The sequence below is a fragment of the Eleginops maclovinus genome, chromosome 1 (assembly GCF_036324505.1).
Source record: "Eleginops maclovinus isolate JMC-PN-2008 ecotype Puerto Natales chromosome 1, JC_Emac_rtc_rv5, whole genome shotgun sequence".
Taxonomy (NCBI): Eukaryota; Metazoa; Chordata; class Actinopteri; order Perciformes; family Eleginopidae; genus Eleginops; species Eleginops maclovinus.
Window position 1 is genome coordinate 8,117,087 of NC_086349.1, and position 27,164 is coordinate 8,144,250.

A 27,164-nucleotide genomic window follows, 5' to 3' on the forward strand; every position below is an offset into this window, starting at 1 on the left:
GGGCCAACAGGTCTTGTGAAAGTATTATCCATTCAGCCCCAGGTTTTACTCCGAACATTTGAATTTTATTTGAACAACAGCATAGCGAATAACAATTACATGTAAGCTGAATACACCAGTTATAAAAAGACCTATAAAATATATTTTGTCCCAACAAATTAGCTGTCCACAAACATCTCGGTCCCATCTTAAGCTTTCAACAATTCAATGAAAGCTGGACTTTTGTCGACTGAGTAAATAAAACCTTGGAATAACCTAAATGGTTTTGTAAAATTGCCCAGCTCTTACGGCACCATTTAGTCCTTCAATTCCAAAATGAAACTCCCCAGAGATGATAGTGGTGTTTTAGTATTTCCACTATGTCCTCTCAGTCATTGTCTTGGCTGCGGTCTTGTCAGGAGGAGGTAGTTGTGACGGAGTGTCCGTAGCTCCGTCAGTCTGCTCAGCAGGCGGCCAAACCGCTGTGGTCCTCCTCGCGCAGCTCCAGCCTGGGCCCCACACACTCTGGTCAGCAGGTCCAGGATCATTTCCTGCATTTTCTCAACACAGCTGGCAGCCTGCAGGGATGCACGGTCTGCAGGACAGAGACATGCCAGTTAATAAGACCTAAACAGAAACATCTCCTCTGTGCTTCTATCCACACATCGACCGGTTCAACATCCCAAACAGCTACTGACAGGAGAAAATACAAATGTGTACCACAGGTTGTCAGTTTTAAGGCTTTTAAAATAGTCACAGAGCTATTTTAGGCCTTGAAGTGTATGGTCATCAGTTGTGGAAGAAGTACTTAGACCCTTTACTTTATTTAAAGAAGCAATACCACAAAGTAGAATACTCAATTATAGTAAAAGTCCTGCATTCAAAAATGTTCTTAAGCAACATTTAAAAAGTATGTCGATCAAAATGTACATAAAGAAACTGAAGTTAAAGTACTCATTATATCAAATAATCTAAGGGGTGGTACATCTCTAATTGGTTGACCAATCACAACAGAGCCAGCCAGCAAACCAATCAGAGCAGACTGGGGTCTGGTTTCAGACACAGGGTGAAAAGAAGTGTTGCAGCACAGGCAGTATGAGAAAAATAAAGAGCTATTTGGATATTAAAGCAAGTAAACATGTCACAGTTGAGGCTCAACATACTAATATGAATGTGAAAATGAGCAGAATAGAACCCCTTACATAATTTAACATTTATTTTTCAAGCGAGAACATGGATGCAAAATGTGCACTCTCTTCTGAATCATAGAGCTATTGCAAAATCAGTTAAAGTAATCACAAAAAGAGATATTCAAAATCGTTCAGACCTATTTTGTAATAAAAAGGAAAATCTGAAACTAACCTAAGTTATCAGAAAAATGCAGTGGAGTTAAAAGTGCAATATTGATCAATATACAAGTGAAGAAGAACAAGTATTTCCTTAAGTGAATTACTTGATTAAATGTTATAAGTTGCATTCCACTTCTGATAGTGAGACCCTTTGAGAGAGATTGGTTCATTCATTTAATGTTGCACACTATGTAAGAGCTCTAGAGGTTTATAAGGATCATTGCTGGTCTGACCTGAGCAGAGCAGAGTTGTAGCAGTGAGCAGGGAGTATTCAGCCTCCGTCACCCGCAACGCTGCCATGCTGTGGAAGAAGTTGAGTACGGGCCCGAGGAGATCCTCGCTGCATTCTGTTCACACCAGGAAATGGGATATTGTTTATTTGTAAAACTGTATTTTATTTTCAACCTGTAAGATGTTTGAGAGTCAGTGTATGTCTGTATTTACCTGAGTTGACTGGTAGCATCCTACTGTGGAAGTTTTCCTTTGACTCTACATTTCTCAGCCAGTTGTGTGTTGACATACCAAAAATCTGCAGAGCTGATGATAGAGAAAAATAGTCAAACAATCAATGAAGTGTATGGAAGCCACAAAGCTAGGAGAATGTATTACTTTCATTTCTTAAGTCTGAACTTATTTATTTTCTCTTCAGTTTTTATGGGGGAAAAAAGTGTTTTCCAAGATAATCTTTTTATTGAATCTACAAAATAGGTGGTAGAAAAATGCTTTGCGAGGTGAAATTAATTTGAAGTGTTGTTGTTCAAAAGCTCCTTTCGGCCAGAAGAGGATCAAATACACCACTGTATTTGTAGCTGACATTCTAACGGCTAGTTTCATGGTCTGTTTGTGTTTGGGCGTAATTAACGCTCATTGAAATGCATTCCTTGCCAAATAAATACTTGAAGTAACTGTTAAATAAGAAAATTAGTATTACAACAACTTTTTTATTTTTAAAGGTCCAATCAGTTTTCACTCAAACATATAAACAAGTATCTTTTTAACCTGAATCAACTTTATTTACCCCTGTTTCAATTTAAAGCAGACTTCAAAAATGGATCACCAAAAATCCTGTTTTGCCCCTTAGTGCTTCCATAGAATGAAATCTCGAGTGGGAATCATGAAGGTGTATGTGTTGGTTTTATTCACCTGGACTGGGGCCTGCTGGGTTGTGGGAGAACTGCTGAGCGGAGAGCAGGAACATGACCTCCAATGAAGAGATAGACAACAAAGATCTCTGGTCTGAAAAATCCAGGAGATCAAAACCTGTGAGGGGAACATCGTGAATGTTTTTAAATGCAGTTTTTTGTGTGTTTTGATTTTTACAAGATTTTCTATACGTGTATCATAGATTACAGAATTTGATCAATTCCTACCAAACTCTTTGGTGGGATTTGAATGTCATTTTCATTTGAGATTATTTCCCATTAATTAGAGAATATATTAGTAACATAAACATGTATATTTATTAAATCTAAATAGACTTTATATAGATTTTCTCCATCCTACCTGGCACTGTTCTGGCAAACTGAAGCAGTCTATGCAGGTGGGGCGATACGACATCAGAAAAGCCCTCCATTTCTTCTGTACATGGCCATTCGAACAACTGAGCAAAGACCAAAAATCAATCAACATAAGAATCTAACTCTTTAAGCTCTTAGATTTAACATGATTTTTCCACATACTGTGTGACCCACCCTGCAGTCGCTGGTGTCCTGAGCTCTGTACAGCCGATGGGCCTCCGCCAACCTGTCCACAATGTTCTTCTGTTCCCGGGTTAAACTGACAGACAAAGCCTGGTGCAAAATGAAAGTTAACAAATTACCATTAAAATAATAGATACAAGTTCTTGTGTCAGTCTGACTACCTTAAGGGGAAGGGGCGTTTAGAATGGCCTTATACAGGTTTGCTTAATCACCCAACCAGCTATAGAACTGATGTTTGATTCATCCAACAAACCACTTAGAGATACAACATGTTGACCAAATAACCTTCTCCTCAAACCTTTAAAGAAATCATATACGGAACCATTTAAATCACCAGTTATGTTTTTGACAGGCAACCAACCACTTAACAAAAAACCTGATCATTGGACAACAAGAACATCGATAAATAAACACATGACAATTCGACCGTATAACCGAATCATTTGACTAAAAAACTATATTCTGTCTGTGACCTCTATGCTTATGTAGCAGGCTTTTGTGGGCACATTTTGCAAATCAATGAGCTGGACTACCTTAAGGTAATAATGTGTTTTCCATCAGATCCATTTGGAAAAACATGAGAAAATGGTTTAATTGGATGGAATATTAAAAAAAATAGTAACACCAACCACACAATTATGAAGCCCAAAATCAAAGCCTGAATAATTGCTGTGATGGCCTTTAAGGGGATAATCAAAGTCAGAATTATACACTCTCTGGGAATCATGAACGTCTTTACTGTGGCATAGCAGTCCCTCCAGGAACTGTTGACCAATTTCAGTCTGGCCCGGAATCCACTAATTGATAGGTCTACACTGACATCCATAGGGCTATGAAACTAGCATGGAAATAATTGGCAACCATCCAATCAGAGTGAGTCCTGCTTTCTATTACCTGTCCAGGTAACCTGCTGGTAGAGCTGACCCTCCTGCTATCTGGGCTCTCCTCCTCCTCCTGTCCTCTGCCTTTTCCTCCTTTCCTCAGCCGCTTGGACTGGCACTGCACCTCTGTCAGAAGGCCTGAGAATAAAACGGGCATTTGGAGTTAAATAAATACATTTAGTTTAAGGGTGATATATCAATTATTGGTTTTGTTTTAAAAGATAAAATTTAATGTTTCATTTCATATATTAAAAGTGCGATGGAGCTTGCTTACACTCAGCCAGCATTCCCACAGCACGGCACTTCCTGAGCCGACAGTCTTGGCACTTCCTCCTCATGTACATGTCCATCTCACAGCCACCGCCACTCTTGCAGTGATACACAGCCTTTTTGGTTACACTACGCCTAAAGAAACCTGCAAGTCACGTCGTGAAAGAAGGTGTGGTTACACTTTTAACAAGATAACCTTTCAGAAAAATATGAAACTGCATATAAGAGTAAACTACCTTTACAACCCTCGCAGGTGAGAGCGTTGTAGTGGTACCCTGACGCTTTATCTCCACACACCACACACAGCTCTTCCTGGCCTCTGCCCTTCCCTCCGCACCCCACCCGTGTCCTCCGCCCCAGGGGCAGTCCTACTGCTCCCAGTCCCTGAGCGAGGCCCCTGCAGTGGGGCTCCGGGCTGGGATCACATGGGGCCTCCAGACAATGTGGACTGTAGTGGTAGGGGAGATGGCAGGCCTGTGAGGAGGAAGAGGACGAGGAGGGAGAGGAGGTGGAGGAAGGCGGAGAGCCATAGAGGGAGAAGGGCAAGTTGGCCGGGCTGTACTGTTGTTGGCTGTAAGGGAGCAGCTGGAGGTCAGGGTCCTGCAGGGGGTAGCCCAGAGGGTCCGACAGCATGTCTGAAATGGAAAAACATATAATGAATACACTTACCATGCGTGCCAACTGAGGCTCTCTGTATTTTATGTTTGTATTTGTGATCAGACTCAGCTTTTCCAGCAGAAAAAAAAGTATGACGCTTTTTAAAAAAAGGATGCAAGAACATTTTTAACACAGCTATATCTGACATTCAAAGACCACACGTAAAGGAATTTGAAATTCCTAGAAAACCTTCTTGGGAAACTGCCATTTCCTGGAACATTTTCCCTGGTGTTGCCTTTCTGTACAATCTATCAAATCCAACCGTCTTTGAATCTGTAAGCAACATCCCATCGGCTTAGGGTAAGGACTGTGATGTTCTATATATTTCTTATTGTCAACAAACCTCAGCAAAAGACTCAAACCAACAATGAACTCATACATACCAAGTCAATCCTAAATACTGTTGCTGGATATCCTCCGTATTGTACCAGATTAGCTTTATCCACAGCTGAACAGTCCAAAAAGTTACTTCTGTCTTACTTACAATTGCTAAAATAAATATCTGCTCTTTAAAGAGCTAGAATGGCCGTGTTGCACTATACGCCAATTCTGTAGTTTTTATCCATGCCTGTCCAAAATGTCAACATCAGGTTATTTTATCAGCACATTCATTTTTCAGTTATCGCCAAAACCCCAAAAATAACACAAACCCTTAGAAAATAATAAAACACAGTGACAAGTTTAAGACAAAATACTAGTTAAATTAAAATAGATAACCTAGAAGGTCTGCGGTCATAGACTAAATATTGTGTGGATCTGTTGTAAAATGTAATAAGTTATTCCTAGGATCATACCACACCCTCACCTAATAGTGTTTCCTGTAATCCTGCTGAAACACAGACAACCCAACCACCCAAAACAGGACAAATTGAACCAAAAGCTTCACCTTTAAAATAAAGGTAATACTGTCATAAAACCCCAGGAATGCATATGTTTTATGACAGGGTTTAAACATTAGGCGGTGTAGAGGCAGCCTGAGACGCAGAGCCAACTCTCTCCAGAGTTTAGGGAGAGACCTCCCCTGCGCTTCAATCATGATCTTGCACAACCACAAGCAATTGGTCAGCAGACCTGAGTGACCTTGATGTGGTTGCAAAAGGTCAGAGAGAGGTCAGGTTGGAACCAGCCAGCTATCGATTTGTCTGCAAACAATAAAGGCTTCAAATCAATCCTAAAATGTACAGGAAGCCAGTGAAGGGACGCCAGTAGGGTGTAAATGTGCTCTGGATTGAGTGTTCTGTTAAAAGAGGAGCTACAGCTTTCTCGTCAAACATCAAGCATGATAGGGAGGACTGGATAAAACAAACATAAAGAGCATCACGATCCAACAGGTGTCCCTCTTAAATGTGTAATCGGGTCAATACCATAAACCATTAAAACGGGTCACACACATCTGAAAAATGTCAAGATCATGTGCACTAGCAGAACAGAAACATGAATGAACGTTTCCAGGAACGCTTTCACAAAGAGCGTCATAGGAATGTATTCTTACGTGACTCGTGTGACTTCACTGCTTCTATGGCTCTTTGGGGAAATAATAAAAATCTGAGAGTGAGGCCTTGTGAACTTTCCGCACAGGATGCAGCTGAGAGCTCCCAGCGCCATTTAGGATTTTTTGATCCCATTTTTGGGAGGTTTCATCCAGTCCTGTAATGGTTGTTCAGTGTGACGGGCTGATACGTCTTTGAGTGTGGATCAGCAGCTTGTTTTTCGCTAGTCCTGACTCCTTTGAGAAAACATGTGTGACCACTGGCAGACTCTGAAAGAGCAGCTGGACCAGTACGACTGTGGGATCTGCTAGGAGCTGATTAAACAGAGAGCCGACCCGCCTGTCAGGAGTCTCAGGGCTGTTGGAGATAGAGGTTAAAATGATTGAACATGTGGAAAGATGAGGGCTAATGTAAATCTGATAATGTGGAAAATGTGCATTCCTTTATATTAGGGTCAAAGTGTGCCTTTAATCTTTGACAGGGAAACCAACCAATGCTTGTTTAGCTTTGTTCAAAGGAGTGACTGGATTCACAGGAGACACATTTAAACATAATAATGGTCAAAGTTGGTTACCCTAGTATAGCTTGAACAAGGTGAAAAAAGATTATTCAAAAACATTACAATTATTTTATGCAAGGTTTAACAAATGTTGCAAGTGTATTCATTCTATCGCAGATAAAGATAATCATCTCAGTAACTCAGTCAGATACAACACATGGTTTAATCCAACAAACTATTTCGATTCAATTGTCATGTTTTGGTGTTTCTTTCTGTGAAATCAAAACCTTTTGCTCTCCCGCATCAATGATGGTACCTGTTGGGAAAATATTTTCTTAGGCCCATAACTTTGACCCAGTTTATCAGTTTGCCCTCACTGAGCACAGGCCTGCAACCTTGGGCTGCTGCACTCTCAGTGTTTTGTCTCCTTATTTCCTGCCTGTTTGCATCAGCTGATAGAGGTTATAGTGCTTTCCTGTTTTATCTGTTATGCAGTATGTTGATTATTCTCTCAGAACCAGCTAAATACATGGGACCGGGTGAGAAATCTTCAGATTTAGTCGGGCCATCGCTGTGTCAACTCAGGCGGCAGCACATGTCTTGTCAATTCTCCGGACGTAACCTCATAATACCTTCAGTGTTTGCCATCAAGTTCCAGCTCTCCCATGTACTCATTGTGTTTCGACTCCATTGCTCCAGAGGTTTCCATCACAGTACCCAACTGTATTAACGATGTGTCTAGCAGCAATATAACAAAACTGACAGAGGTAGGAAGTCCCGCTCGGTTTTTTTTTCTCCTGATCCTCTAATATCGAGTTAGACCTCTGAAATAGCTTGCTCTCTTCTTGGAACTTATTCACTTTGCCTTGGAGTCATTCACAGAAAATACACTTCCCAGGTTCCATGCTTATCACTTCATCAACAAAGATATGAAAGATTTCCCCCCCTAATTTTCACAAGCTGCTTGGTGAGACTTTCGCCCTCTCTGATCCATCCAAGTCAAAAGGACATAAGGGCTGGTACTCTCTCTGTGAGTTTCATCAGTATTCAACCTTGACTTAAAAAAAGATTCATGACTAATAAAGTCTTTAAAAGTACAGATTTAAGACCCCAGTGTTTGTATAAAAGATAAATTAGAGTAGATGTAGAAACTGAAATCACACCCTTGCCCTGATTGAGTAGTTGTCACCACCCCTCCTCACTCCTTCCTTTTGTCCTCTCTGTCGTTCTCTCTCCAGATGTTTCCTGTATTTACTGTGTCGACCACGGTTTGGGGGGGGTCCTTGCTTTCTCTGTATGTGACAGAGCTGTGATCCGCACTGTTTGTAAACCATTTGAACACTGTCTAAACACTCCTCAGCCTCCCTTCCATCCCACGCACACTAGGGAGCAAAACAACACCAGCAAACTACCCCCCATAGCTCCCCGCCTCCCTCTACTCCTAGGGCCAGGAGGGGAGACAACAGGGGAAACTTGTTGATGATACATGTCAGTATAAATAGATCCTCTGAGGCACACCGGCTGATCCTCCTCAAAAACTATTTTCCTCTTGTCAGCAAGTTCTCAGAGGCGGTAAATAAAGCTTGGTGTTCATTCATCAGCTGTAAGAGTCACGTCCTCATTGTGCAACAATAAATAACCTGTTGACTTAAATCAACCCTTTGTGACGATCACAGAATGATGTTTAATGTGCAAATGTGATTTTACAGAATAGAAATACAAAAGTACCAAAACAAGTCCCAACGTCAGCCGACTGTTTTACAGCAATATCTACCCTAAGCATTCATTGTGATGTCCCACATTTCTTTGTGGACTATGGGTTAAAGCCTTCGAATTTGGCACTTTGGCTGCTGCCATCTTGTTTTTTTAAACCAGTGTTTACAAAAGAACAGAATGCTGAACAATTAATTGTTGGATAACCAACATGTAGGGTTAGGTTTGGTTGTAATGTCAATTAATTAGGAACATCTATACTGAAGTAAGTATAATTGAGAAGGTGGGTCATTTTCTCATAGACTTCTATTCAATTGGACTTGACTTGTTTTGGCAACCAGTTGACTTGCCCCTGCTGGATAATAAATAGAATGCAGCTTTTAGGCGCCCAATTGTTTTTACTTCTCATATCTGTAGGTTTCTGCCTGGTCATTTAAGAACAAGTAAAGGTGAAGCAGTAAAAGCCCTGAGTGTAATGAAGTAATTAATGGATTTGCTTATGAGCTCAGTCTTTCATTTCTGAGCAGAAGAATGTAACATTTCATCTTTCAAATTTGACATAGTGGGACTACAAGTCAATATCAGACACAAATTAGCTTGGTGTAAAAATAAGCACATTTTCCTAAAATGTAGAGCAAAAGGCATCTCACCTCTGACACCATAGATTGTAAAGGGCCATTAATATTGTTTAGTAACATGGCAAGATAATTGTTTTCGTCCCACTTTAGATAAGGGTCAATTCCTTAACAGTTTGGTGTTTTATTTTATTTTCATGGGAACTACATTTCACTGAAGAAATAGTCCCTATGAAAACATTGGTCTGTGGGTTACCCAGGGGCAAAGGGGCATGGGCATATAGCAGAGATGTGATTTTTTATTTTAGTAATAAATCTAGTTGAAGAAAATCTATTTTTTATATCAAATACCTAAAGGACAAAGAGCATTTCAACCAAAACTATCTGCAGTAAGTGAGCAAATTATGACAGTATAAAACAAACTATGCTGCTGTTGCTACTGCAGATAAGTCTATAGCTACCAATGACGTTACAGAGCTTCATTTGAATTAACTTGACATGGACTGATAACACCTGTAGTTTGCATTTAAACTATCATAAAACATTGATAGCACATAACACATTCAGACGCATGACTTCATATTCAGTGTTTCCTGAACTTCCTTGGTATCAAAACGGCAGCAGTCTAACTAAGTGATCATAACTAGTCCATAAGTTCATCTTTAGTGTCTTATCTTTGATTGTGAGAGTTTCTATTTCACACACTGTTTTAAAAAAGCTGAAAAAAAGCCGAAGTAGAGGGAGAAGAGAAAGTAAAAGGCAAAGTAAAATCAATTCAGGAGGGACAGAAGTGTCACTGAGGACTCACCATAATACTGGAGCGGCTCTGTGGAGCAGTAACCATCCGAGGCGGAGAGAAAGCCCCCTGCCGAAAAACTCATGTCCAACTCAGTCCACTCTCTCATCTGGACAGAAGATCCTCTCTCCAGCTAGAAATATGGGATCTATCTCCACATACACACAAACACACACACACACACACCCACACATGCATAGACACAAACACACAGACAATTACTCAGAGGATTCACACAGATATGAAGGATCTGGGAGACATTCCTCAATCCCCAAGATGTGTCCAGGTCTCTGAGCTGTCCACACTGATGTCCCAGCCTATTTTTTTTTTAAAGCAGAGAGGACGAGTGCAGCTGAGGATCTTGGTCTGTGGTGGATGATGTGCTGGAGGAGGTCTTAACCGTCCCCCAGGGGGATAGACAAAAGGGAAAGCAGGGACACCCAGGAAGGACAGGGATGGGAGTTTGGTCCAAACGGCTAAAGCTGCCGGAGACTTCACGGGCAGCGGGGATGCATGGAGGGAGAGGTTATCCATCATGGGCAGAGAGTGTGTTACAGTTTGGCCTAATTGGATGTATCCCATAGTGCAACAGCTGGCCTACTCGAGGCAAAAATTTTGTCAATTTAATCTGATGACACTTAAATAATTTACGTCATTAAATCAGGTGTTAAAAGTTACAATTCTTAAAAGGGACGGTTTGGATGATTTGAATGAGTGGAGGAAAGTGGGCATGTCCCCAGTTTGGAGAAAGAGATAGGAATACCTAAGCAAAGCAATGTAGCCTACTGCTGTAAAGAGGCACAGAAGCAGAACATATGTGCGCTCAGTCAGCAAGGTAAAACTGAAGATATTCTTAATATAATGTACACTTAATCGATAATTGATTTGACTAAGTTTTAAGGTTTCCTAAAGAAAGTAGATTGCTTATGGTGCTGGTACTCCTGATTTTCTCTTAACTGGGAAATGACAAACGCTATCGCAACCTTCTGTACTCAAGGGGCTTTAATTTGTTCATTTTCAGGTTCGTATTTGTGCCTTTAGCCTGTCATGTACAATGTGTTGGAGCCCTAGCCAGTAGCAGTGCAAGTGGTATACAGTGATGTCATGAAGTTAAGGAAGTAACTTGTAAATTGGGCTTTTAGCATTTGGAGACCATTTACAGGCAAGACAACACACAACAGGAAAGGGTACACCCAAAAAGCATAATCGGACCCCTTTAATACACTGAATGGAGATTCATATGTATACAATACAACACCACTTTAAGGTAGTGTGAACTATCCCTTTAACATGTTCGTGTGTGTGTGTGTGTGTGTGTGTGTGTGTGCGCGCGCATGTTTGTCCTCCAAGCCTACAGGAGTGTGTTTATTCTGCTCTTTTGTTTACCGCTGTTCTGTTTGTGCTGCAGTTAATATTGGACAGCATTTAGATTTAAGAGGCTCAGGGACCTCCGCCTCCCCCTCAGACAGTTAACATGCCGGGGCAGAGCGAGAGGAGTCGAGGCCTGAACCACAAGAGGAGAGACAGGGAAGCGACCTCCACACTGTCCTGTTAATCTGTGAGCAGGCCTGTTTGACATGCAGCATGCTTACTGCGGATTAACGGCGTCCTCCCACCCGCATATCATCGCTTTCACTGACTCATTATGGGAGCCAGGACCTACCGGTGGAGAGCAAGGGGGGAGAGAAGGCCCGCTGAAGCAGCAGCCTTCACTGTAGAAAACCCGATCAATCTCAGTGACGATTAACAGGAATTTGGTTGCTAACTACACTGTGTCATTCTTTTAAAGACTGTGTCCAAAGGGTAAACTGGTACACATGTGACTACAGTGCTCCACGATCAATACATTGTTCTGTCAGCAAAAAGCACAAACTAACCTTCGAGAGCGAAAGAAGGAAACAAACTAAAATGTCGAAATCCCACAAACTGTTTGGATGAATTCAGCATTACAAGCCTTCCTTCACATGGTGACAATGTCGATAACTACATTAATATAATACTTTGAATGTTTTAGGATTACATAGAGATCCGGGTTAACAGCATTACAGGAGCAATTAAATGCTTTAATGATTACATATTATTATTGTTCTTCAGTGATGTATTTCTACTTAGACTAGTAATATTTTGGTCTACGTATACACTGAATACATCACTGCTTTGATCTGAACATAAGCATGATAGCCAAAAGGCTAACAATGACGTCAACATAGTTTTGTTTAGCAGGTTTTGATGTTTATCACTTCCACCATCTTAGTTACAGCAGTAGCATGCTTACATTTCCTAACTGGAATTCAACACAAAGTACGGATGAAGATCATGGGAATCTGATCATTTCTGAAGATATTAACAGTCATAAATGTAAAAAGTATTGCGCAAATTCCTAATCAGAGCTTTTGATGGCAGTAGAGGAAAAGTCAGTGGACCATCAAAGTTACTACAAGAAGTGGGGGCATGCATTTGTGCACCAAATTTAATGGAAATCCACCTAATGTCATCTCTACGGAGAAGCCAGAAGAAGAGTCAGGGGGTATGTAGGATTTATCCAGGACCAAATGTAATGCCAATTCATCAAAAGGTTGTTGAAATATTTTACTAAAAGCCAACAAAGCCACCATCATGTTGTTGCTAAAGGAATCATCAGGGAATCACCAGCGTCGTTAGCGTTGTTAGCATGGCCTTACAAATGTATAACTACCAATGACTTAACATCAACTCACTTTATTCTAATCAGAACCAGGTTGTTTGATTTTATTCAAATTACTTCTGGCATGGAGGGGATATTTCTCAGTTTGGTTAGTTCTTTGATTTGGATAAAAGGAATGGTAATGGCTTATTGTTCATCATGCTTGTTGGAAGGGTGTAGCATGGACCAGGGAGTAGCCCATTACAGATTGGAGCGGACCCCGACTTGGGCAGAAACAATAACTTTCTTAACATATTGTGAGATAAAGCACCTGTCCTTGGAGGAGGCCCCTGATCCGTTCTAGGTTTCTTGATAAAACTACAGAATCTAGGTGAGTGAATTGCTAAAGAAGAGGCTCTTAATTCTCAGTTATTAGCGATGTTGGGTCCATAAATGTGAGGAGGAGGCAAAACAAGCAATCAGCTATTGCTCCAACTGACTCCGACCTCTGGGAGTAGAGTGCAGGCAGCAGTGCTGGGAGTGACACTAAACGATTGGGTCAATATCTGAGAGTGTGCAAATGTCGCCATGGATCTTCTTGAGGTGTCACACTGTTGGACACAAGCCTAAAGATGAAATGAGGAGTGTCAAGAAAGCGGAAGAAGAGGAGAAAAATACTTTTAGGCACAGTTAAGACTCTGGCCCGTTCCTTGAATTAGTTTTGTTTCTGTACAATAATTCCTCAACACAAAGACAAAATGATGAGGTGAACACCAGAGTAATACAGAAATGTGTTAAACACTTGAAACCATCTGTTGGCATGTGAAAACCCTCTTGAAGTCATTACTCCTGAATCACTCAGAGAACAAGCCTGAAGATAAATCCAACACATCATAAATCCCATTCAGGACAGGGTTTTTTTCCTCTTTATCAGAGAGCTTCTGGCTGGTAGCTGCAGCTCGATAATGGCCCGGACTGTTTACTGATCCTCACAGGAAACCAACGCTCACTTAAAAAGTGGCCTCTGTGTTGGTGAGTAAAGTCCAAAGCTTATGTCTTAGCGTGTGTAAGCAAGTGTGGAGGGGGGGTTATTTGGCTATCATGAGTAGGAATGTAAATTGTCATATGGTAGTTGTAACGGACCTAAATGCAGCATGCTCAACTGGCCATCATGAGTAACGTCTGTAATGAAAGATCCATCCTTGCAGGGAATGCATTGAAATGGCAATTGAACGTTGAAATCAGAACAGCAGAAAAAAATACAAATATAGATGAATTATAAAATTGTATCAACAATTCTGTTTATGTTGCAGTTGTCGAGGTTGTGGACTCACCGTTGATGGTAGGATTCTTCCTGCTGCACCCGAGCGTCCCGATGTCCTCTCCCTTTTGTCAAACTATCTCACTTTTTTGTAGTCCAGCCCAGACTCAAACCTCATACACACACAAACACACAGAGTAAACAGACAGCTACTCTTGATGTGTGTTTTAGTTGGACATGTGGGAACCCGACCAAAGATCCTCTTTTCCTGCAAATGTTCCACTTTCAAAAGAAAAAAAATTGTCATTGAGAAGGAGAATCATTAACAGACATTTCATGGGCAATAATGAGACATGAAAATGAGGCCAGGGAACAGTTGCATTTTTGTGCGCTTGTCTCCACCAAAAAAATCACAATGACATTTCCCAGCATGAGACTTATTGGATGCACTAGGGATTTGAACTGCCAACCTCTGAGACCTCCACTGCCCTGCTTTTAGGAGCTGTAATGCTCTCATTAAAAAAATCCCAGTATGGAGTGTTTATAAACAGCTTCTTGTTCATCCCTTGTGATGGATGGATGCTCCCTATCACTGGCTCTTCCTGCTAACTCCCCGACCCCCTTCACAATCTCTCTGCCACTGTTTCACAATCCTCCACCCCAAAACACACACACACACACACACACACACACACACACACACACACACACACACACACACACACACACACACACACACACACACACACACACACACACACACACACACACACACACACACACACACACACACACACACACACAATGTTTTCTGTACTGACCTTGCTTCCTTGGTGGGTGGGCCCTTACTGTTCTGAGTGTGTGATTGCATTATGTTTAATAGTAAGGGGAAAGTGTGTGTGTGTGTGTGTGTGTGTGGGGGGGTGTTTTGAGGGAGGAGGGTGCAACTGAAAGGCCAGCGTGAATCTGCTAATGAGGAAAAACAGCACGACTGTCAGGGCCTCCCAGGAGCCGGTCGAACGCGGTCACCGAGGGTGGAGGTCAGCAGAGGCAAAGTGTCAAAGGTCAACATCAAGGCCAAGAGCAGGCCTTGACTTCTGCTGGGCTAAAAGTGGGATGTGAAGAGAGAAAACTGTAGGGGAGAGGAGCTCCTGAATAGTTTTTATTCTCAAGAGAAGTAGTTAGAATAAATACATGAATAAAAAAGTAACACTATTATTAGACAATCGTTATCGTTACAACAGCCCAAAACACTTCCATTAGGAGAATCGCGCTGAAAGTTCACAAATTATGAAAATAAAAAAACACAAGTCTGACGAAGCAAATGAAGAAACTGCTTCACCAACTTGACGAAACATGCGCACAATTTCTAAATGCACTGCATAAAAAAAGTGCAGCAAGAAGCTCAAAACAAAACGGAAACAGGGACACTAAAATTGCCCAGTATGGGTCAGTAAGTGATCAGGAATTATAAAGTTGGCCAATTGTCACTGTTGCAGTGTTAGTCTGCTTCATAATAGTAAGTGTTTTGTCAGTAGGCTATATTTTAAATGACTAGGTTAGCTACATTAGCTAGCTAGCTCACGGCAGATCTGCAAAGGATAATGTGCAGCGAGGTGGTCATTATGGGGAAAAGAGCACCCGACAGGGTGATAACGGAGCCCGACGCTACCAGTTACTAAACAAACCAACGACTCCCGATATTAATTGAAATTATTTACTGACTTTAAAATGATCCGTGTTTCTTCCGCTATGAAGACAACACCTTTACCATACCTGCAAACTCAGAAGGGCTGAAAAAGGTGACAAACTAAACCGTTGTAGGGGGGTCTGGGGGCATCCCCACCCCCCCAGCCTTTGTACACGTTGCCTAGCAACGTCGCACATGCGCATTATATCCTGCTCCGCTCCGAGTTATAGTAGTAGGCTATTCATGGGAAACGCATGAACAGCACGTTAAGATCTCGGCCAAGTCGTAATTAAAAGCAGTTCTTCATTATTTAAGTTAAGCGGCGGTAACGCCAGTGTTAAACAAGGTGTTAAACACGCAAATGCCGGTTGATGTGCATACGGTACTGAGTGTGTATCGGTCCATGGCCGTAATGAACGTGTCGCATTGGTCCATATGTAATGCGCACGTTCTGTTGTTTCCATTGGCATAGAGCTATTGAACATTAATTTTAACAAAGGATACGGATAACATATCGCCCACGGCAGTTTTGTCATTGTATGTATAGCCTATATTTGTATTACGCTATCATCATTCAACATGTAGAATGAACGTGTAATCTATAGAGTCGATTTACATAGATAATTCACAACCATGAACCTAATCTGGATCTTAAACCTGCCAATTGCCAACAATTGTTACTACATATAAAATATGTTTTCGTTTTTAGATCGCGTGTTTCAAAGGCATCTGCGTCTTGTGTACATAACACAGCGCAATATGAATGCTGTCATTTCCAACAGTGAAGCGTTATATGTGTTTACTGTAAACTAACTCTACACACGGTCGCCAGCGTTTGTAGATTTTGTTCGTAACTCCAAACTTTTCGTAGCTACTAAAAAGTTGATGAATGCGAAACCGAAATAATTGATCCGAACGGATCACGGATCATCCGTTGCACCACTACTAGCTACTCACTAAACCACACACGGATGTGTATTTGTTCATTACGTGTTCATTTTCATCCCTCTCATATCTGACCACAATGACATAGCCGCCAGTAATATCAGATAACAGGACGGATGCTGTGGAGATCAGCCTTCACAAACGTCTTCTTTTCGCATTGAACGAGGTGACGTAGAACTGGTCTAGCTAGGCTAACTTTAACACAATTCACTGAGGTTAGCTAGCAACCTAACAAGCTGATAAGCTTAAGCATGTTAATACACTTTATTTGGCTAAAATAATTTGACTTCAGCAACGTTAAAATGATACAGCATACAATGTTTTTGCCAGATTAGCTGCAACTAGACCTACCTCAAAACTTGTATCTGTAACGTATCCCAAAAATTGTCCAGAAGAACCACTCGCTGACGACTGAGCACTCCACTCCAAGAGGGACCGATGGGTAAAAAAGCGCGCGCTGTGGTTTATCTTGCTTATGATTGGTCGGTGGTCGTGGGACGCGAGTCATTTGAACAAAGATTTTATTTATTGTGAAGATAGCAAACTTGTTTCTTGCTCATTATACAGTCGGTTATATAGTCTATGGTTGGTCGGTCAGTCGTCGGTCAGCCCCCCCCCCCCCCCCCCCAAAAAAAACAAAAACTCTTCGGATCTACACGATTCACGTCAATGACATATTTTGAGTTGAAAACGGCGAATTTCGCCGAAAGGTGACTAGTTTGCAGGTATGCTTTACGGTAGCACTGATCGAAGTTTTCTGTAACTGTTCAACTCTGTTCACGGTTTCTGATCCACTGACAAGTCCTCAAACACTACAGAGCCCAGCCCGTGTTCCTGTTAGTGTTTACCAGAGGTGGGACCAAGTCATTGTTTTGCAAGTCACAAGTTAGTCTCAAGTCTTTGCTTTCAAGTCCCGAGTGAAGACAAGCAAGTCCCCAGTCAAGTCCCAAGTCAAGACCGACAAGTCTCAAGTCAAGTCCCAAGTCCTACCGATTGAGTTTCAAGTCCTTTCAAGTCCTTTTAACAACGGAGAAATAATATTTACACAAATCATGTATGCTTTTAAGATCTGTATATTTATCAAACCAAGAACATTGTTCAAACACATTTGAAATAAACAAAGGCAAATGTAATTTCCACAGAAAGTGCTGACATTGTATTTCCATTGCTTATTGCACTATAAATGCGTCTCAAAAGATCCTCATTTTTGCAAAACACTCTTCACCTTAAAACTTAAATCTAGCCTTGAACTAAAAAACATGTCTTCACCCTCAAACAGGTATTTGGAGGATCACAAAAACAGTTGAATGTAACTTTTCCAAATGTGTTACCACTTTATAAAAAATATTTTCAGTCTTTTTAACTCATTTCAAAACCTAAGTGTAACCTTAACCCAGTGGTTCCCAAAATGTGGGTCGCGCCCCCCTAGGGGGTCGCGGAGGTATTGCAGGGGGGTCGCGGGGGAGGGGTACGGTTTGCGTGAACTGCAGAACCGCGTCTGTTGTTAAGGTGGCACTTAATACAGTTGTTTAGTCTACATGCCACCATGAGCCTATACCACCTTAACTAACGGACCACTCACCCTGGGGTGCGTTTCCCAAAAACTTTTTGATAACAGTAGCCATGCGTGAGTCTTGAGAACTGAACATTTTAAAATGGAAAAGTTTTTAACAGCGGGTCCAATCAAGCGTAAGCCTACTTTACAGTACGAGCCATCAAGCACTCCGACTCAGAAAAAGACGAGGAGATATGACAAGGTGTACATCGGGCTGGGCTTCACTAGTACGCTGGTAGGTGGTGAGGAAAGACCGCAGTGTGTTCTATGTTTAAGAGTGCTAGCCGCTGACAGTCTAAAACCCAGCAAGCTTAAACGTCACCTGGAGACCACACACCCTGAGCATAAAGACAAGCCGGCTGATTTCTTTCAGAGAAAATTAAATAACTGTCGTATCCAACAGACTAGTTTCGTAGAATCTGCGTCTGTCCCTGCCAATGCTCAGCTTGCCTCCTATAAAGTGGCCTACCGTGTCGCACAGTGCAAAAAACCACACTCAATAGCTGAGGAACTGATACTGCCCTGTGCTATCGATATGGTTGCCACTATGATTGACGAGGCAACAGCAAACAAGTTAAAAGTGATTCCTCTCTCTAACAACACTGTTGGGAGACGCATACTTGATATGTCAAGTGACATAGCGGAGCAGGTCAACGATATGGTGCGTGCAAGCACCCGGTTTGCTCTGCAGGTGGATGAAGCCACCGACAGCAACAAGGACTGTTTATTAATCACATACGTCCGATTCATTGCTGCAGGGGACATGAAAGAGGACCTGTTGTTCTGCAAAAAACTTAAAACGCGAGCCACTGCTGATGAACTTTTCAAAGTAATTGACACTTACTTGCAAGAGGCCAATCTGAAGTGGGAGGGTTGTGTTGGGGTGTGTACAGATGGGGCTCAGGCAATGGCTGGGAAGCACAACGGGCTCCAAGCGCTCATAAAGCGTGTGTCGCCCAACGTTCATTGGACTCACTGTATGATCCATCGAGAAGCGTTGGCTTCTAAACAGCTGAGTCCCGAATTGAACGAGGTGATGACGGACGTCATTGCCACAGTGAACTACATCAAAACGCGCCCTGTTAAGGCCCGACTTTTCTCTGCGCTATGCGAGGAAATGGGATCCAATCACACAGCTGTTTTGTTTCACAGCGAAGCGCGATGGTTGTCACGTGGGAAGGTGCTGTCCAGGGTATTTGAGCTGCGGGAGGAAATTCGGATTTTTTTGGAGGAGGAGGGTCATGACCTCGCGGTTAATTACAGTGATGAAAATTTCTTACGAAAGTTGCCTACCTCAGTGACATGTTCCAGAAATTAAATGAACTAAATCTGCAGATGCAAGGAACCAACACCCACCTTCTGCATCTTGCAGATAAAATAAAATCATTTTCAAGGAAATTGGAAATGTGGGAGCGGAAAATTGGGGAGGGAAACATACTCATTTCAGAACCTTCATGCTTTTCTTGAATCCAACAACATTCAGAACACAATCGTGCCTTGTATAAGAGCACACATCTCTGCCCTACAACATTTTCAGAGGTATTTTTCAGTGAAGGATTCAGCAAAATATGACTGGATCCTAGACCCCTTCACTGCAGCCGCACCTACTGACTTCAGCACTGCTGAAGAGGAGCAGTTCATTGATATCACATCAGACTCCACACTGAAACTGCAGTTTCAGGCCAAGTTACTGACTGCATTTTGGATTGGGGTGGAGGAGGACTACCCACTATTGGGTGGAAAGGCAATGGCAGTATTACTCCCTTTTGCCACGTCTTATCTTTGTGTGGGCTTTTCTGCAGTGGCCTCCATAAAGACCAAATACAGGTCAAAGCTGGACATTGAGAATGAACTGAGGGTGGCCATCTCACAGTTGCCACCACGATTTGAAAAGATCTGCAGTTCAAAGCAAGCCCACACTAGTCACTGAGATGTATGAAATATTTTATGAAAAAACAAATCTGGGGTATTTTTTCAAATTCAGTGCAGATGTTAAAAAGATGAAATAGGTTCAAAGTTGTACAATTTAAAAGTAAATGTAAGTTACTTTTTTTGTTATTTTGTCACTCAAGAAGAGAAGTTGCAGTTGCAAAGTTGTTAAAACAGTGCTGTTGCACAAAACACATGAATAAATGTTATTTTGAAGTGTCTTGTAATGGTGATTATGCCCTTATTGTTTATTTGTACTGTTTGCGTGAATTTCAAAATACATTTTCAAGAAACTAAAAGTTTCGGTGTTTAGGGGGGGCTCCAAAATATGTTTAGGTCTTAAAGGGGGTCCCAGCAGAAAAAGTTTGGGAACCACTGCCTTAACCTTTTCAAACATGTCACCACTTCATACAAGATATCCTCACTCCCAAAAAATGGTGGGTGTGTGTGTGTGTGTGTGTGTGTGTGTGTGTGTGTGTGTGTGTGTGTGTGTGTGTGTGTCTGGAAGGGGACTAGATGTGAAGTGTCATGAACATGACAATGAACAGAGGTGTGCTTTTCTATGTCAGGGCCCTATGCTGCATTGCATTTGCAAAAGATCAAATTGGCAAAAAGTCTGTCATTTGTGCACCATGGGGACGTAGTATGATGCCACCATGGCTGAAAACTCGCTCCACTGGAGCACTAGAGGCAGGCACTGCCAAGACTCTGGTGGCCACTCGGAAGAGTGAAGGAAGAGACTTCATGTTCAGTGCCCAGAACAAAAGGGCGTTCTGTCCTTCGGCTGTGTCTAGGTAGTGACTTAGCTGTAGTGCTGGAGTGCTCCCAACATCCTTCTTCTTCCTCTTATGGTATGCAGCAAACAGCCCTTCCAAGGTCCTCTTGCTCTTCTTCATCAACCAGAGGCACAGGTTGCTCAGTCTCTGCAGCATCTTGCAGGATCAATTCTGGAAAAACATTTAACAACAGCAGAAACAAAAGAGCCCTTATTACCATTGGTGTTGGTGATAGTGTTAGACTGAAAAATGCAATTATTGATGCTGTCAATAAGATCAGACTACGAGAAAAAAAGTTGCATTGAAGTCAATAATATATACCTTTAACTTGTTGTGCCACCTCTGCCTTGATGTCACGATTGACCAGTGCATGGTGCTCCATCCACAGCAGAGAAAAGGCTGGATCCAAGGCGGCTGCTTTGAGGTAGACTGGGTCTGAAAAGGGGGCAGTGATCCCATCTTGAGTCCCGGCCATTTTCATGTTAATGAAGATCCCAAGAAATCTTTTGTTCAGGGATGCCTGGAGACTTCTGACCAGGCCACTCAGGAAACGAACTTGAGGCTTCAGCTTCTCAAGGTGATGATTGAGGGACAAGACGGATGGAACAACTGCACTGATTGTGACGACCTTCTCTCCCTGTGTCAAATCAGTTGCTTCTCCAAATGGCTTCAAGATGTCCACCAACTCCTTCAACAGATTCCACTCTCGTGGTGTGAATGACAACTCCTTATGCCCAGCCTTTTCTAGAATGGCACAGAGCTTTACATGATCACACTGGAGAACTGCCTTTACTTGCCTCAGTGTTGAGTTCCATCTTGTGTTGACTGCAGCAGGGACGCCTTTCTGTTCCCCAAATTCACTATCAAACACATCTTTGAATGTTGTGCTTGTGTGCAGCAATGAGCTAAGTTTTGATAACTTGGAAAGAGAAGGACATGCCACTTTTGTTTCTTTCAAACCGTCTCCCACCACCAGCTGAAGAGTATGCGCAAAACACTGCAGGCGCTGTTTCTTTGCCATAGCAGCATCTACCGTTTGTTATTCTTCCAGGGTTAAGTCACACCAGAGATCAGGGTCATCAAGATGATCTCCGTCATCATCCTCTTGTTTACTGGGGAAGCACACAGTGAATGCCTTTCGCATGTTAGCAGCATTGTCACTAATAATGTAGTCCAATTTATCTTTGATGTTGTATTCATCGCATATTGACTCAAATTGGTCACAGATTCAGTGGACAGTGACACCAAGGAATCCCCTCATCTTTCGGTCAGACCAAATGTCCACAGTGACTGAAACATGCTCAGTGTTGCTCAATTGAGTTTTTAATCTTGAACGTCCCTCCCCAGCAAGTCTCTCTGTTTTTGATGTCAACGTTCTGCGACACACTGGGCTGTACTTACTGTCAATTACTTTCAGAAAGTGCCGAAAACTCTTGTGTTCCACAATAGACAGGGGAAGGTTGCAATCAATAATCACGTCGGACAGTATTGCGTTACTGTTACTGTACTGCTGTGGATGACTCATGCTGCAATGCGCTTCACGACTGTCCAAGAATTGTGAGATTGAAGTAGTGCTGGGCGGTATACCGGTTCGCACCGAATACCGGTTTATATTTTCGTTATGATATGAATTTGTAATAAACCGCCATACCGGTGCATTTGATTACACAACGTTCGGAACGCTGTGCCGATCGACACTGTTTCAGTCAAGACCCTTTTCACTGTTGCGCATCTAATCACGCATGGTGCGACTGAGAGGGGAGGTAAACAGTGACTGGAGTGGTGTAACGTGGAGTGGAGTAACGTAGCTGTGAATGGATAGGATAACCATGGAAAGTTCGGAAATCGACGCTGCAGAACATGCTGACACAGAAGAACTTGTGCCAAAAAAAGGAGCCGTGTCTGTTGTTTGGAAGTTTTTTGGTTTTAAAAAATCCGACGTCGACCAAACATCCATTTTATGCAAGTGTTGTCGGGCTAAAGTTGTCGCCGGAGGCGGCAACACGAGCAATTTGCTCCACCACCTAAGCCGCAAGCATGTCGTGGAATATCAAGAATGCATGAAGCTAAGGTCAGCACCCTCCACATCAGCAGGTAACACGGGGAAAGCTAAAGAAAAGTCGAGCCAAATGACACTTCGAGACGCGTTTGCTAGAGGGACTGCCTACGATAAAAAGAGCAAACGGTGGGTCGAGATCACAAATTCGATCACTATCCACATAGCCAAAGACATGGTTCCGCTGAGTACTGTCGAAAAGGAAGGCTTCACGAAGATGATCCACACGCTGGATCCTAGGTATGAAATACCGAGCAGAAAATATTTTAGCCAAGTAGCTATCCCCAACTTATACCAAAAGCACAGAGCTAAGCTGGAAACAGACCTAGCGACCGTCAAGCACTTTGCAGCAACGACAGATATGTGGTCCAGTCGGACTATGGATCCATACCTTAGTCTTACAGTACACTTCATAAGTGACGAGTGGGTGTTGGAAAGCCATTGCTTGCAAACCAGTTACTTTCCTGATGACCATACTGGAGAGTTACTTGCAGCAGGCCTACAAGAGGCACTTGATTCCTGGGGGCTTTCAGAACAGAAGCTAGTGGCCATCACAACAGACAATGGAGCCAACATCAAGAAGGCCATCGAGCTGAACCATTGGACAAGACTCCAGTGCTTTGGTCACAGGCTTCACCTAGCCATAGGTAAGCAATAATTATGATATTAATAGTGAACTATAATTGATAGCTTTAAAATTATATTAAAAAGGAGTTTTCTGTTATCCCTTATAATCATCATCATCATTATTATTATTGTTATTAACTTGATTATTTTCAACTTGTTATATGTGGGTTAAATGTAATAAATTGGTTAGGGGCCAAAGTAAAATCAATGTTTTAATTAACATCAGGATAAGTGAACTAATATAATTATTTGTTGTTTTTACAGAGAGAGGTGTGAAAGACGACCGCATTCAACGAGCAGTAGGTGTCTGCAAAAAAATTGTGTCAGCCTTCTCATACTCGTGGAAGAAAAGGAGGGACCTGGCCATGGTTCAGAATGATCTGGGCCTTCCAAAGCATGTGCTCACAACTGAGACGCCTACCAGGTGGGGATCACGTCAAATGATGATTCAAAGAGTACTTGAACAAGAGAGGGCCATTAGTCAGGTTCTAAAAGATGACAAAAAATCAAGGCACTTGGTCCTTCACTGGCAAGATGTGGATGTCCTAGAGGCTGTCAACAAGGTGTTGAGCCCACTCCAGGACTTTACAGATGCCTTGTCAGGAGAGAAATATGTCAGTGTCTCCTACCTCAAGCCAGTGCTCAGTCTCTTCAACACATCCATTCTGGCAGAGGAAGAGAGTGATAATCAGCTGACGAAGGATGTGAAGAGAAACATTCTTGCCTACTTGAATGAAAAGTATGCTGATGAGGACACAGATGACCTGCTTGACATTGCGTCTCTTCTCGATCCACGGTTTAGAACCAAGTATATGGACAAAGAAAAGGTGGAGCAGGTTCTACGCAGAGCAACCAGAGAAATAGTGTCACTAGTACAGGCTCAACAGGACACTCTCTCAGGGGCTGCTGGGGCAGCAGCAGCAGCAGCAGAGGCAGAGCCTGTTCCTGCTCCTGAGGAAAAAAGAAAAAAGACTTTGGCCAGCTTTTTCAAAAGGCAGAGCACCAGCACCACCAGCAGCAGCAGCAGCACTGTGTCAGAAGAGGAAAGCGTTAAAATGGAGCTGACCGTCTACTTACAGACCACAGAGGTTGACAGTGATGCAGACCCGCTGGACTGGTGGAGATGCCATCAGACAAATTTCCCTCGGATTGCCAAGCTTGCTCGGCAGTATTTATGCATCCCTGCCACCAGTGCTCCATCTGAGAGAGTGTTTAGCACTGGTGGCAATATTGTCACTTGCCACAGGGCTGCACTCAAACCAGATGCTGTGGACCGTCTGGTTTTCCTGGCTCAAAATTTGTAAATGCTGAAATGTGTGATTATTGTTTGCATTATACAGGATAATCCTGTGAGCTAAGTTGCACTATATATTTATTTTATATGTTCAATACTGGTTTTGAAGCAATACTTTTGAAGGAAGTTATAACTTATGCAAGTTGCATCATTTTATTTGACTATTTTATTTGTTTGACGTCCTCAAAGCAATTCAAGTCAATTATTTTCTAATTTACTTGAATACAGTACCTGGGAACCAATGCAAGTTGCACACCTTTTTGTATTTATTATGCCAGTTACCTTTGCACGCTGTTCAGTTCACTTTGTTTTACTATTTATTTGAATGTGAATATACCTCAAACATAATACAGAAGTATAATTATTTTAAGTTGCACAATTGTTTTGTATTGATTTTTTATAAAGATGTTTGAAATTTGCACAGTAAAAGTTCTCTATTTTGACTGCAATTGTCTTTGCATTCCAATTCCTTACTTCAATAGAATCATGAGTAGCTCTTCTTTGTAAACAGCATCATTTTCTGGGGCCATGCGAACCTTTACTAGTGTGGAGTTATTCTACAGTATTCATGACAGAACATAAGACCATCCTAAGTCTATCTACTGCAGTAATTCCGTTCTCAACCAGTAGAAAATGCTGTGAACAGCTGATTATGCATGAAAAAAAAAATACCGCCATATACCGTGAAACCGTTAAAATTTTGAAAAATACCGTGATATACATTTTTGGCCATACCGCCCAGCACTAGATTGAAGGCTGTTGTGGTTCATCTATGATGCTTCTACTCATCTGGTATTCTTCAAATCTGTAACAGGTAAGCATATAAAACAGATGTCAGACAGTCCCTTATAGCCACACATAAATTGCATTTGAAACTATCTCCTCATATATCAATGCTAACATTGTGTTAATATTGATTTTTGTATTATTATGAATTGTATTGTATACTGTAAGATTGTGTTTGTTTTAACATTACATTGATAAAACACATTTCCATTTTCAGTGTAGACTTAGTATATTAATTTATATTTTTCCTGCTTTACCTTGCCATCAAGCAGCCCTTTCCGACAGGAAACTGAAATATGCTTGTTAATTCACTCTCTCCAGCACACCTGATTCCATTGGCAAAAACAGCAATTGTACCTGCATCACACAGAAATTGCTGGTCTACTGCTGGCTCAATGATTAAGTTTAATTGTGCTATTCTATGTCTTCGTTGATAGTTCAGCGTTGTTGTGATTTACCTAAATTACATAAACGACCTCAATGAGGCAGCAGTAGGCTAGCAACTCTTTTGTGATGCAAAGTAAAATAGCCATTTTTGTCAATGGAATCTGGTGTGCTGGAGAGAGTGAGATATACTTAGTTTTTCTATCGGAAAAATCGTCTGGCAGCAAGCTAGCAATTAGCCGATAAGCTAGTGTTGGCTTTCATTCAAAACTTACAGTTCTTTGTGCAACTTCAAATGTCGAACGAAGTTGGAAGTTGTCGCGTCTCCGTCTGTTATCTTCGTACCGCATGTTTTACAGACTGCAGTTCTTTTTTTGTTGACCACCTCAAAGTTTTAAATCCAAACGAAACTACCCGTGGTATCATTGTTGCCTACTTGGCGCCTTATAGTTTGTTCCGCCTCATTGGTTGTCCAGTACTTTGATTGGTTGGATGCTGTCCGATCAAAATAACGTGGATCTAATTTGATTGGATGTCATGCCACACACGTTATGCACACAGATGCAAAGAGAGATATCGCGGTCCATGTCAACATACTTTTTAATCTTTGGGTTTGGGGAAAGTCGCAAGTCTTTTCGAGTCAAAAGGGGCAAGTCCAAGTCCAAATGCGAGTCACTGATGTTAAAGTCCAAGTCAAAGTGCAAGTCCTTTTAGATTTTGTCAAGTCAAGTCTCAAGTCATCAAATTCATGACTCGAGTCCACAACTCTGGTGTTTACTTCCTGTCCGTCTAGTTCTGTTAATTTATCTGACGCTCTGTCTTTTAACATATTTTCCTTTCTCTTTCTTGATCCTCCCTAACAACCTTCATTATTGTCCTTGACAGCGGTCTGTACTGCTGTATTGATAACCTGTCACATGTTCTGAATTGACCTATCATAATCGAGTATTCAACTAAGCTGTGTAATAATCAGAATCATGCAATCACATTATTAAATTAGGCAAATAAAACATAGATTTTATTTGCGTTTCCAGTGACAGTTCCCCAGTATATTTATAATCCAAGAACACCAAGCCCTCTGTTCCCGGTCCCAGCTAGGTGCATCACTTTTTAGTGTCCCTGTGACTGTTGTGTTTTGAGCTTCTTGCAGTATCTTGTATTTGCAGCTTTTTGTTTATGCAGCCCTTGTACTAAAATCTTCTTATGTGTTGTAAAGTTGGGGAACATGTTTCTTCATCTGTTTGTGTTTGGCATATTTGTGTTTTTATATATACATGTTTTTTTAAATTGCAGCGGGTTTCTCCTAATGTGAGTGTTCCTGTGTACCTC

The 27,164-nt window shown here is 41.8% G+C and overlaps 2 protein-coding genes across 3 annotated transcripts; one reads left to right on the forward strand and one right to left on the reverse strand.

Annotated features, from left to right (window-relative positions):
- Positions 1-43: 43 nt before the first annotated feature.
- Positions 44-26,247, reverse strand: nr1h5 (nuclear receptor subfamily 1, group H, member 5). 2 transcript variants are annotated; one of them, XM_063886247.1, is made up of 13 exons: positions 26,111-26,247; positions 25,401-25,470; positions 13,867-13,966; positions 9,922-10,057; positions 4,416-4,814; positions 4,184-4,324; positions 3,923-4,047; positions 3,020-3,118; positions 2,832-2,928; positions 2,472-2,588; positions 1,773-1,865; positions 1,562-1,675; positions 44-574 (listed from the first exon to the last, which is right to left on the reverse strand). In XM_063886247.1, the coding sequence occupies exons 4-13, from the start codon at positions 10,016-10,018 to the stop codon at positions 372-374; spliced, it is 1,485 nt and encodes a 494-aa protein (XP_063742317.1). In that variant the 5' UTR covers positions 10,019-10,057; positions 13,867-13,966; positions 25,401-25,470; positions 26,111-26,247; the 3' UTR covers positions 44-371. The 2 variants fall into 2 exon arrangements, with proteins under 2 accessions (XP_063742317.1, XP_063742307.1); XM_063886237.1 differs by having other exon boundaries at positions 25,387-25,470.
- On the forward strand, positions 22,506-25,114 carry LOC134866207 (E3 SUMO-protein ligase ZBED1-like). Its single transcript, XM_063886223.1, has 2 exons — positions 22,506-23,391; positions 23,636-25,114. Exons 1-2 carry the CDS (start codon positions 22,518-22,520, stop codon positions 24,673-24,675), a joined length of 1,914 nt encoding a protein of 637 aa, XP_063742293.1. The 5' UTR covers positions 22,506-22,517; the 3' UTR covers positions 24,676-25,114.
- Positions 26,248-27,164: the final 917 nt, after the last annotated feature.